This window comes from Etheostoma cragini, chromosome 13 (assembly GCF_013103735.1).
Source record: "Etheostoma cragini isolate CJK2018 chromosome 13, CSU_Ecrag_1.0, whole genome shotgun sequence".
Taxonomy (NCBI): Eukaryota; Metazoa; Chordata; class Actinopteri; order Perciformes; family Percidae; genus Etheostoma; species Etheostoma cragini.
In genome coordinates this window covers 18,622,480-18,635,745 of record NC_048419.1, presented here as the reverse complement: position 1 = coordinate 18,635,745, position 13,266 = coordinate 18,622,480, and the positions used below count along the sequence as shown (strand labels likewise).

At 40.8% G+C, this 13,266-nt stretch overlaps 1 protein-coding gene across 3 annotated transcripts in view; it reads left to right on the top strand.

Annotated features, from left to right (window-relative positions):
* dpysl3 (dihydropyrimidinase like 3) overlaps positions 1 to 13,019 on the top strand; it is a 39,142-nt gene extending 26,123 nt beyond the window's left edge. For 2 of the 3 annotated variants that reach the window (XM_034889080.1, XM_034889082.1), the window contains exons 9-14: positions 1,002 to 1,158; positions 2,588 to 2,729; positions 3,657 to 3,827; positions 7,206 to 7,385; positions 8,859 to 9,030; positions 11,173 to 13,019. In XM_034889080.1, the coding sequence (XP_034744971.1) occupies positions 1,002 to 1,158; positions 2,588 to 2,729; positions 3,657 to 3,827; positions 7,206 to 7,385; positions 8,859 to 9,030; positions 11,173 to 11,267 (917 nt within the window). In that variant the 3' untranslated portion in view covers positions 11,268 to 13,019. The remainder of the gene's footprint in view (positions 1 to 1,001; positions 1,159 to 2,587; positions 2,730 to 3,656; positions 3,828 to 7,205; positions 7,386 to 8,858; positions 9,031 to 11,172) is intronic. The other variant, XM_034889081.1, reaches the window with a different exon arrangement.
* The last annotated feature ends 247 nt before the right edge of the window (positions 13,020 to 13,266 follow it).

The window sequence follows — 13,266 nt, the reverse complement described above, 5'->3', positions numbered from 1 at the left end:
TTAAATACTGATGACCTGAGGGCTAGAGGAGGATAGTGAGGGCTCTGAGATTATAATAATAATAATAATAATAATAATAATACATTTTATTTGTAATGCACTTTACATTTAAAGAAATCTCAAAGTGCTGCAGGTAAGACCATAAAAGCAAGGTAAAAAACATCGAGATAGGATGGTTAGGGCTGAGAAAGGATGGGGAGGGACCCGAGGAACAAGAGTAGAATGGCGAGGGAGCTCGGGAAGCACAGGGGGGGGGGGACCAAGGAGGAGACACTTGAATCCGGGGAGTAGTGGAGTCAGAGAGCGGTAGGTTGGTGAATCGGAGGCAGTATGGAGCAGGAAGCCGTGAGGTGGGGACCAAATGGCAAGGCCAGCTTACTGGAGGTAGTAGAGCGGTATGGAGATGCCGGATGCCGAGAACAAGCAAAGAGAGATCAGGATCACAAAAATGCACAGAGACAGGTAAGTACAAGTTTTTACAGTGAGCTATAGCGTGTGTTACCAGGCTGCCTGACACAACGATCAAGCGAGTATGGTGAGTGGATCCGGGGTTGAAGTACTGAGCTTGATTGTAGATGGCAGGCATGTGTGCGTTTGCGGGAAAGGTGGTGATGATGAATTTCAAAGGTGTGTATAGTCAGCTGGGAGCATTAGGCAGGAGGGAAAGGGGGGGAACACAGGACACACAGAGAGAGGCGGGGCCAACAGAGAAACTAAACATGGAAAACACAAAAAGGAGCCAGAAAACTAGAAACAAAACAAAAACTCACAGCCAGCCGACCCCAACCATAACACACAAAAGAACAAACTAAATTGCAATGAAGCCAAAATGAAATTTCAACGTTGCCAGAGACTAGGCATGGTTCATCTTCTGCAAAGATTAAACCGCTGACAAATGAATCAGGATTCATTGATCTGCAAGTAATGATTTTAAATGGCTAAGAATCACTCAAAATAAATGGCTGTACTTTTTAAACTTTTTATTGATATTTCTTTTGCAGGACATGTTGTTTTTGGGGAGCCAATCACTGCCAGCCTGGGGACTGATGGGACACACTATTGGAGCAAGAATTGGGCCAAGGCGGCTTCTTTTGTGACATCCCCTCCTCTTAGCCCTGATCCCACCACTCCCGACTATCTGAACACACTGCTGTCCAGGTATCTACCTCCCTCTGGTTAGGTTGATGACCCTTTTTTTAGTATTTCACATGATATGATATCATCTGGTACTAATATAGTGTTCATATATAGCATAATACAATGCAAAGCAGGATACAGTACATTTGAAGGGTGTACTGGTAGGTACTTGTTTCATATTCATAAATTCCTATTCAAATCTCACACTGGTCGTTAGTGAGCTACATTTAAACTTTCAATTAGATCTTCAATTAGAACACTGTTTAGCACCATGCTTACCATATGTTGTGGTATAGCAGCAGACAAAGTGGGACACTTTCCAACCCTTTGCTTATCAGAAGGCAATTATTGTTAGGAATCTTAAGGAAAAAGAAAGCAGTCACAAATAAGCTCCCACACACAGGCACTATGACTGATTACGTCGCTGGAATAGAACTGTAGCTTGTTAGAAAGGGACCAGAGTGTTGACAGTGAATAGGAGCTCATTTCTGACTTTGTCACTATGTACAGTATGTTTCCTTTGCACCTGTTGCCTATTGCCTTATTTCGACTGGATGGTTTGGCTCGACTTAACTCACTTTTGGTACCAGTACTTTTTACTATTTTGTTTTCCACTGCAGTGTGTACCCCCTCAGTGTAGGCAGGATTATCAACGGATTGCCATAGCAGTAGTGCGTTAAACTGCTATGACTTCACATCTTCAATGCAACACTTGCTAGATCCGTTCAAGCAATCAGAAGAACGTTTGCATTCCGTCAGGAGTACAGCGTAGTGTGTGTTGTAACGTGCAGCATAGTGTGTTGCATAGTGTGCAGCGTAGTTTTGCTTGCTGACGTTTTAAAATCTGGGTTGAGTGAATTTTAAAAACTGTGGTCGCTATTGACTTGGCTATTTTAAAAAAGTTTTGGTTTGTGCAGTTAGTCCTGTTGTGCACTAGTGACAGATCTGTCTGACCGATCAGTGGTCTTCAGTGTTTTATCTCCACCTTTTGGTATAGGCTCAGCTTGATTGGAACCTCAACCGAGGTGGTACCAAAAAAAAAAAGTACCACACTACAACACTTCCTAATAGAAAACCAAAAAAATAATGGTTCCAAGCGAGTTGAGTTGAGAAAAGCCCCGCCGTACCATGCAGTGAAAATGTGGCATATATATAGGTGTGCAAAGCTTATCGTTGCCTGAAAATTAGGAATTCTGCATTTAGTTTGAGTTAAACCAATGCACTCTGGCGGCTTTTGTGAGCTAGAGCATCACATGGAAACAGGAAACATAGTAACGGTTTGTGCTCAAAGAACAAACTTTGGCACGAGGCATAGTTGAATAACTCGCCGTCCTTGTTCTGTTTTGTTGTGCGTTTCCTGCTAAAGTGAATAAACAGGTGCAGAGAAAAAGATGCCGTGCTGGTACAATTCCATCTTAACTCTGTATTTTTATGTTTCTTTGTCCTACAGTGGGGACCTGAGCGTGACTGGCAGTGCTCACTGTACCTTCAGCGTGGCTCAGAAGGCCATTGGAAAGGATGACTTCACTCAGATCCCAGAAGGTGTTAACGGAGTAGAGGAGAGGATGAGCCTCATCTGGGATAAAGCTGTGGTGAGAACTAGTTTACTTCAATACCTTTGTTTGTTTTTCCTTTTTTTAAGAAGAAAGACAAAGACAAAAAGCAAACAATTTGTGACATGCAGATTTTTTCCTGTTCTTTGTCTCCCTCTTTAAATCTGCCTTTCGCTATTTGCCCTACATTGCTCTCCTGGGCTGTTACTCTCTCTCTCTTACTCCCTCCTCTCTTCTTGTCTTGTTGTCACTGTGTCTGCCTTGCTTTATCATTTCCTTTTCTATCTCCACATCTGTCCTTTCCTTCACCCTTCCTTGCAGCACACTGCCTTCATTTTTCTCTTCCTTATCACTGCATCAGTGTGCTGCTAACAGACACTCAGCATGTGGCTTTTGACGTCTGTGGAGTGCTGTGCTGCATGTCAAACAGAAAGGGGATTTTGAAATTTTAAACTGAACCTATTTCCTGGACGCAGTCCCTTAAAATATAAGCTTGCACTAAACTTGGCCTAAAAGCAGCCTTGGGAGCTGATGGCTTGTTTATAAATGTACAGAGCCAGGGTAGCTATCTGTTTCCAGTCTTTAAGCTAAGCTAAACTAATTGCCTCCTGATGGCAGCTCCATACATAACACAATGACTATGAAAATGAAATGGATCTTCTTATCTAACTGTCTAAGAAACTCAAATATAAAATATTCCTTTAATATCTTGCTCATAGTATCTGATGATTGCAGTTGACAATTCTAGCAATGGGATTCTTGTAAGATCACCTAAAGACAGCAACATGTTGAAAGGGAATGTCATCTAAATGTAACTGAGCTAGAACTACATGTATCCATACATCCAATCCATTTATATCTAGAAACTAAATACAATTTTACCCATACAAGATAAAAGGGGTACAATTGTATCCAGTAACCAAATGATAAATGCTAACTATTCTGTTTTTTTTGTTTCCCTCCCAGACTACAGGTAAAATGGACGAAAACATGTTTGTGGCAGTCACCAGCACCAACGCAGCTAAGATCCTGAACCTGTACCCTCGTAAGGGTCGGATTGCCGTGGGCTCCGATGCCGACTTGGTCATCTGGGACACAGACTCCATCCGCACCATCACCGCGAAGACACACAACTCGGTACGTACGGAGTGCACAGGTCAAAGGTTGTACTTTGTATGTATGTTTGTATGTATGTATGTATGTATGTATGTATGTATGTATTTATTTATTTACAGAAATCTCAGCATTTGAACTAGTGAACATATGTGGTCTCACACCCTCTCAGTAAATCTTACTTTGCTAGAGTGGATGAATGCAGAGGGTAGTACACAAGCATTGAGGGGACTTTTTATTGAGTAATGTCAATGCTGTAATTTTTCCAGTAACCCTGGTGGCATCAATTCGTATGTTCTCTAGTGCAGACATGTTATTGGCTATAAGTCAAAAAATGCTGTGTGTGTGTGTGTGTGTGTGCGTAAGAGAGAGTGAGAGTGAGAGAGTGCGATAGAGAGGGGAGAGAGAAGGAGAGAGAGAGAGAGAGAGAGAGAGAGAGAAGAAAAGAGAGCGCACATATTTTTGAACAGTTTCCAGAGAGCTCACAGATCCTCTGAACGGAAATAAAGTCTCAGAGGATGTTCACTACTAATACAGCTTGCGCTGCATTGCCACATAACCAGCTCCCAACGTGAAGTTGAGCCTCACTAAATCCATAAACCCTCAGCAATGACCAAAGTAATGTTTAGGGAAAAAAATGGATTATTTAAATGCATTGGCTTATCCAAATATGACAAACATTATGTCAGTGATGCAAACATTGTCCAAAATACCCTGTAAAGTCTAACTCCAGTAAATCAACATGGAATCTATGTGCTGTGTAATCAAGAGGTATTTCCTTCCTCTACATATAATCAAAATATTTTCATGATTGGAGAGCCATAGTGGGTTTAACAAATGAAATTCATGGCACAGGATTGTGTAGGCCAACACTGATATTTCAAATACCTTTACAAACCACAGAGATTAGGAACATCTGGACACATTGCTCATAAGTAGAAATCAACTTTGCTCATGAGACACTTGATGTCATGGGAAACATCCCATGCAATCTGAATCCAAACTGGTAGTGTAGCGTGACAACCAGTTACTCCATCCACCGCTTTTTCAATCCACTTTGCTTTTCTTTGAGTCAGATTGGACTGCTCCAGTGATTTAGGCGTTTAAGAAGCCGACTATGAATCACAGCTAAAACACTACCTCATTTTTATATATTTACCTAGCAACAATTTAACAACATTAATAACAGACAATCTATAACAGATAATCTATATAGTGCTGCTTTTCTTTAACAAAATACATCATAAAACAAATGAATCCTCCTGTAGTGCAATTTCTGAGACAAGAGAAACTACATTAGAAACATGGAACTGTAATATGCAGATATTGTTTGTACTCACTCTGAGGGTCTAAGACAAGGGCTTCACAAACACACACACACACACATTCTCTCCTACGCACATTTTACATATTTACATAATGAGGTTTCTACCATTACACAGACATCAGAAGATTCCAGAAAGGCCTCTTAGCAGCAGAGGAAGTGTTCAGGAAATTAAGGCTTTACCAGCCTAGCACAAATCTTGCTTTTACAGAAATACAGTGAGTGAGGAAAAGAGAGAGTGAGGAAAGAATGCATATGCTAACTAACGAGTGTGGGTTGGTTTTAGGAATGATGGAGTGAAGTTTCTATTTGCTTTGCTTAAAGGCCTAATGGCGGCTGTTTAGTAGGAGAGAAAGAACACTGCTCTGTCTCCAGATGGAGGAATGGAAAGAGACAGAGAGAAATGGATTAATAACACGCCTTCTCCAAATGTGGAGTACATCCACTGAGGATCCGTGGGTTCTTACATAATGATGTCACCCTTTCATTTCCTGCTGGTCTTCCAGATGAAAAAGAAGAGAGCAGAAGAGCAGAGCACAGCAGCTCCCAGTTCCAATAAATCTACCTTAATGGATAGACTGACGACAAGAGCGCCTCTGTTTACCAGCACACAGTGTTGGGGAATGCTTTCCCCTGTTGAGTAAATAGGACTTAGACTGTGCTGTGTCTTAGTTTGTTATCAGTAAGACCATATCTGGTCTGGATTTGTTGTCATAAGACGCCATAGATGCATAGAAGTACATTATGACACATAGACAAGAACAGGCAGCAACACACACACACTCTGAGACACACTTGGCTCAGTCATGACATCATGTTTGGCATGCAGTGAGTCTTAGTTATGTCCTGTTCTGACCTGAATTTGGATGGCAATAGAAAACAGGGCTGTGTGTAGAGGAAATAAGCAACAATGGATTTAGGGGAGTAGACCATCACAGATCACAAACATGTCGACAAAAGAAAGTTGGCACATGGAAAATTTAACAAGAATGAATACGGCACAATGTTGAAAAAAAACCTAAACCAAGCAAAAATGCATGAGGGAGAGAAAGACAGAGGGTAGGAAACAGACAGCAAGAGGGATACATGAATGAGGGGGGACAGACAACTGGAAAGAGAGAAAGTGAGAGAATGAAGTGGAGAGTGAGAGGGAGGGAGAGAGAGTGAAGCATTGAACAGCAGCTGGAAGATGGCAGCTGTTTTTACATGCCAAACAGACAAGTGTAAGATCAAGGTGATGGATGATAAAGAATGGGGGGGAAAGTGAGTGCGGGATTAAGAGAGAGTAAAAGAAAGATAGTTTACAGTCACTTCATCCATCCTCTCATAGCTCCCCGTGTTATTGTCTTTCTCATCTCAATCCCTTCATCATTCCTTCAACAGAAGGTTACAGACGATTTATTATCTTGTTTTGGGGGTTTTTCCACCTCAAAATTCAATTAGATTAATAGAATTTAAATTGATTCAATTTCCAAAACCGAAACAATCCTAAAGCCCCATGACAGATTAATTGAAAACTCCTGCCTGTTAATTCTTACTATTAATGGAGTTATTTGTCTAAACGTTTGCTTCAGTGTTGCTTTTACAAACACATTCATCAATTCTTAGAGATGTTTTCCTTGTCCTGGTCATTTTAAACAGTGTGTTGACCTTTTATAAGACTTATGACATTAATTTGATTTAAAATGTCAGGTTTGTTTGACAGAATTCTCTATTGAGGACTTAACGTGATGTGTTTTGTCCTGCTCTTCATCTTCCTCTTCTTCTTATCTTTATGGATTATATGGATTTGTGAACACATACAGTGTATCTTCCTAAATTACAAAAATATGGTTCACATTTACACAAAACAAATTTATTATTGTCAATGTATCTGCTTATGTAGTTTTTGCATGATCATTTTACGCATTTATATAGCTGTAAAATTAGACATCATGTATAATCTCTTCTGCGTAAGTTATCCTAAATAACAGCAGGTACTGCTATGTGATTAATATATCTATTGACCACACCCTTGTTTCTATTCTATTTCATAGCTTTTGTTTCATGTATCTAAGACTTTTATATGTGTGCTTTAGGCTGCTGAGTACAATGTCTTTGAGGGCATGGAGCTGCGTGGAGCCCCACAAGTGGTGATTTGCCAGGGGAAGATTGTTCTGGAAGATGGGAACCTGCATGTCACCTCTGGCGTGGGTCGCTTCATTCCCTGCTCTCCCTTCCCTGACTTTGCTTACAAGCGTATTAAAGCCAGGAAGCAGGTAAACCCATTTATTTACACTTGATACCTATTTACACTTGATATAGCAACCATTTTATGTCGGCAGTTGTCATACCATGGTATGTCCTTTGTAAAAGAAGATGAACCGTACAATGTTTAGAGAATAGAATATTTGTTGCTTTTGATAATCACCCGTACCAAGTGACACGCAAGGCTGTAAGAGGACATTAGGAAAAACAAGGGAATATAGAAAATATAGAAGGTAGGATTGAAGATTTTTTGGATTGTAAGTGAGGAGGTATGGGAGTGTGGGCTGAAATAGACGTTACAGTGATGGAGAGGGAAAAAAAGGGCGGGAGGGATGAAGGAGGATGAAGGCAGTGAAGTGGGATGTGGGGGAGATACAGTAAGTCTGACATCAGCCTTCGAGGTTCAGCCACAGGGCGCTGGCTGCGCTTTTGCACCGTAGTGCAAGATGTCCATGCAATGAGGGTGGTCAAGGCTTTGTCATCATGGTTTTAAAAAGGATACAGTGAGTTTGGATACATTTTCAGAGAGATCTCCCACACACAGTTAAGGGCTGCAGTTAAAATAAGTCCCGCATTTACAATTTACTGTAGTCTCACAAGAAGATTTAATAAAGCTATTTAGGAATGTTGCCTCTCTAACAGGAAAAAAACTTAATGTAGCCAAAAGTCGGGGAAAGTTTCTCCTGCAGTAGAAATGTGATATTATGATAAGAGAAAAGACATTGTGAATGTGATGTGCCATTACAATATGAGTGCACATACTCATTCCTGTTAACCACAAAAGGCTCTTTAAAACACTTGTTAGAGTACACACTGGTGGACCGCCAACACAGAGTCTAGACTCCAGTAGCTGTACCTGATCTGAATGAAGGAATAAACAATGACAATCCTATTCTCCTTCAAAGTATGAAGAGTTAACCACATTGAACATCTGAAACTCAAAGCAGACTCTGCTGTCTGCTCTCTTGCCTTATCTTATGGGCAAAAAATCTCATTGTTTAACAATTTCCTAATTTGCAGCTGGCTGGTGATGAGAACATGGAGCTGTAGCAACAGTCTGCTGTTGATCTTGGTAGCAGTCACTGTTTTGCTTTCTCCATTTACAGATGTCTCTTTTTAACTCTTGACGGAGCTTACAAGTTCCAACCTCTGAGTCACGCCATTAAAAGACAGAGTGACAGACAACGGCTTGTTCACTACCAGCATAGAGTTTGAACTTGCTTTAAAAAGATGCAAATACTGTAAGCTGAGCTTACTTGTCTGTGTAAATCTGGAACTGGTTCTTGGCAGGAAAAAGGCTCTTTGAAAAATGCATATATAATTCAGTTGTCTAGTTACACAAACAACCATATAATGCAAAACAGGTGTGGATTCATCTTTTGTTACAAAACTACTAAACACACTATAATGTCTCTCTGTGTTCATACACATCCCTGCCTCCTTATTGCTCTCCTTCATCTCTGCTCTTATTGTTTACCCTATAGCTGGCGGTCCTGAGGGCTGTACCAAGGGGAATGTACGACGGCCCGGTATCTGAATTCTCCATGTCCCGTGGTGGCACCCCCTCGGCCTCGGCACGTACCTCTCCCACCAAACAGCCCGTCAGAAACCTGCACCAGTCTGCATTTAGTCTAGCAGGTAACCCTGCTCCATGTGGTGAGCCCAGCTTCTTATTACAAACCCCTCCCCTATATCACCCAGTCCTTCCTTTCATCTGTTCATAGTCACACTGTACGTAGAAACATCAAAGTGGCATTCATGTGCATCAGTCGGTCCACCATCCGAAACCACTTTTATCTCAACTCAGCTACTACTTCATGCTGTGAAGGACAACAGTCATGTGATTTTTAGCATGTTGCTCTGAATGATGCATTCACATCCCTTGGCGATGAACCACAATCCTACAGCGTAACCTCATGATCTCTCATTATCCTGTTTCCTGCTTTATGATGTGCTAAGTATATCACCATGTTTAGATGGAGATTTGTCTGTTAATGCATGATGCTAGGCTGCCCGCTTTAGCTCCTTTTGGTTTCAATGACTCAACTCTAAAAAAGGTGTCTCTTAAATCCCTTTCTCCCGCTGAATCCCTCTCTTACAGAATCTCACGCCTCTCAAGTAGAACACTTTTCATTGCTTTTTAGGACAATGGGACCTCTAACTGCAGCCTTTTTGTAATGTCACGCTACATTTGGCAATGAAGTGTTTTCCACAGTTACACTTCCTGTAAGTCTTGCTGGACATGAATTTTGGCTCAAGGCCTAAAACATACAATATTTCAGTCCAGGCATCTGGACATGGTCTATTAAGAAAGCCTATCTAATGTAAGAGATCACAACACTATGGATTCACATTAAACATCTGTTTCATTGTGCAGTATCAGGATCAGAATTGACAGTCTGATTATGCCCATATGTAAAGTCAGCACAGGATTAGCTTTAATTCAGAAAACAAAGGGTGAGAAATTGTTTTTGTCAGACTACCAAACAGTGACATATTCTACACAAATTGTGTAGATTGTCAGTGTTTCCACTGTTTAGTAATCAAACAGAGCAACCATAGCTATTATTGTAGCCAGTCATTCTGCCCTCCCTGTCAGACAGAAGTCAACGAGAGCAACCCATTTCACCTGGACAGAACAGAGCTGGATTCGCCGCGGCATTGGCTGTCTTTGTGAATGCATGTAGAATGTTTAATGGTGGATGACTCATTTTGAAAGTCCACATAATGATGTTTAGCCTTGGGCTGTATTCATGAACCTTTACAAGCTATGTATGATACCTCATCGATGAAAAAAGACGATGACCTCCGCTGGAAAGAATTTCCACATTTGAGTACATGAATTTAGAGGGGAGTAAAGCTGCTCCTGGTTTCCCAGGCTTAGTTTTCTTGTATGTGTGCATTAGTGTGTGTCCTATTAGAATGAGCCAATCTATTTTAGGGCCACCACCTGTAGGGTTGATTTACTTGTCTGGAATGAGATGGGAAGGATTGTTTGCTTAGATACAATGTATCATAGTCTGACATCATTGTACTTTCCATCTATAGTATATACTTGCCAATAATTTGTTGCAGCGGACGCCTTGGCTCATCCATTGGAAACACCATGTTTAATGTCAAACTTTAACTGCTTTTGTTAACGTTTCAGCAGCGCCCATACAGACCATGGTCTGCTGAAATTTGAATTCCCCTGTCATCTCAGTGACACATACCATGCATCATAGACACTAATAATGTGTCTTGAGCCTGGAACGTAATAATGTGAGTGTATGACAAAAATGATTTTTTGTGTGACGACAGCATAAAAGCTGTTCTGTGTAAAGTAAGTCTAGAATGATTGGCCGATGGGACAGATTCTGGTTTTAGGAGCAGGGATAACTTAAAGTAATGTAAAAGCTGAACCTTTTTTTAAGCTCAACACTTTTATGCATGAGCTTCACACATTGTCATACACGTTACAGTCACTTAATTTGTCCAGTGGAGTGTGTGCTGCACTGCACTATTAGAATTTATTTATTTGGATTTAGTTGAGTTGTAAATCATATTGTTACATCACAGGCCATTTTTACAGTTTTTCTTTGTGTTCATTTGTCCGCAGACCAGCGTGAGTATAAACCACAGTCTTTTAAACTTCTCTATAATCCTCTTTTTGCTCTGCATTTCAATTTGCCACATTTGCAACTTTTTCTTTCCCCCCATTTTCTCCCTTCTTTCTCCCTACTGTCTTACAGTACATGCTATTTGCTCTTTTTTTCCATGTACCTTGCTTTACCTTTCTCTCCTTTTCTCTCTGTTTAGGCCCCCCCACCCCAGATGACATCCCCATCAGGCCTGCTGGCCGGCGTATTGTAGTGCCCCCTGGTGGTCGTTCCAACATCACAACCCTCAGTTAAACTGCAGGAAGACGAGGGGATGCGACCAGAAAACGACAGCAGCCAGAGTGCAGGATAGAGGGGGGGAGGGAGGAGGGAGGGGGGAGGGAGGAGGGAGGGAGGAGCAGATGCAGAGGACCATGATTAGTTAAAAGTTACAAGAGCAAAACACTGAATCCTCATGCCTTACCTGACACAATGCTACCTTGCTCAGATGAGAAGAGTATCCGTTTTCCCGTTTGAAGTTGTATTAAAGTGGTTTGGAATTGCTACTAAAAGATAAAGTTACCACCAAAGCACAAAACACAGGACCAGTCTATAGCTTCACTTCATCTCAGTATAGAATACACCAAAAATACAGTGAAAACATGTTCACTTTGTGCTTTGGAGTAAAAGAGCAAACCATCACATTCACACAACCCAAAAAGTAAACAGTGTTCTCAAAGGAAAATGGAGTCCACTTTTCTCAGTATGATGCAATGGTTCTTTCATCCTGCTTGGCTTTCAATGTCACCCCCTTTTAAGTAGCCTGCTTTCTCCATAGTCAGCAAAACATAACTCTAGATCCCACATTAGCCTCGTATTATCATGCAGTACCGTTGATTAGCTCTAGGTGACATTGTAAATAAGTTAGATGTATTGTAGCTTTGTGAATGATGTTGCAGCGTGTTTGGGTTTACTGGACCAAGTAAAAGGTATTCATCAAGTCTCAGAGCAGGAGTGCAGGTGGACATGAAGCTGCATGGGCCACAATAACATGGGTGATGTGATCCATGATCCTCTTGCCCACCCTCCTTTAAAGGGCTTGGTGAATACCATCTGTCGTGATGTATTGACTGAATAATTACTGATGTTAAAAAAGGAAGACAGACACACCTGCTAAACAAAAGATTTAGCAAAGACAAAAGAATAAATTTCATTTTTGAAAGGGTATTTGCAACCAAAAGGTTTATGAGTTTTTATTTCCTGCACTCCATCTTCTCTGTATAAAAAATAAACATTTTAAAAGATAATGTCCTTTGCATTTGCTTCTAGCTTATTGGCTGCTTCTGTCACCCTGAAATAATATTGAAAACGAGAATGGAGGAAGAAAGATTAAAAAAAAATACTGTTCACTACAAATACACTTAACTGTCCTTTGTAGCTCAACCATAACTTGTAATGATGCTCTTTGCAATTGAGGGCAAAAAAGAAAACCAGATGCAATTGAATGAATAAGTAAAAAACACCTGCTTTCAGATAACAGCACTTCACTTCCTGCTTTACTTTTCCATTCCTGACAAACTGGGCTCTCATTTTAGAACAAGAGGAAGACCATCATTCTCTTGTCATTTTAACATAGCCCTCTAATGCAATCCTGACCAATACTAATACAACATAAGCCTGAATTTAACTATGGGCCTAAGTAAGTTTACCTGAGACACTCTGAGAGAACTGATTGTGTTGGGGCGCATTTGAGCACTTTGTTTTCACGTCTCTGCTGTTTTCTGATAAGGCAGAGGATTGTGTTGCAGTAAGGGGAGCTTTTATTTTATCACTGTCCCACTGTGGGGGAGGGCGGGAAGGAGAGAGTATTTTTTATTTGGCAGTGGTGGGGCAGATGCTGAGGCAGGCACAAGTGGTGGATTGTTGTATTTATGTTTGACAACCTTTGGTATTGTTTTTGTTATTTCTTTTTTACTGTGTTTATCAAAACCCAGAAATGGCAGGACAAAAATAAGGTGTGTTGTGGAGGTTTGATTTGTTTCCTGAATAAACATGAGTTGCAACTGACTGCGTGGCATCTCTTATTTACATTATTCAATTTAACAACAAGAAGTATGAACTCGGGGGGACATAAGAAAATGACGGTTTGTATGACTCGTCTGTATCAAGGAGTAGAAAGGTAACTAAACTTACGACCATTAGCATTACATTTAAGATTGTTTTTACAGAATTTGCACCGTAAATCAAAGTGCATACACCATGTATTTTTGACATTAATGCAGATGAACTTTCCATGCTGTGTCTCCTATAATTT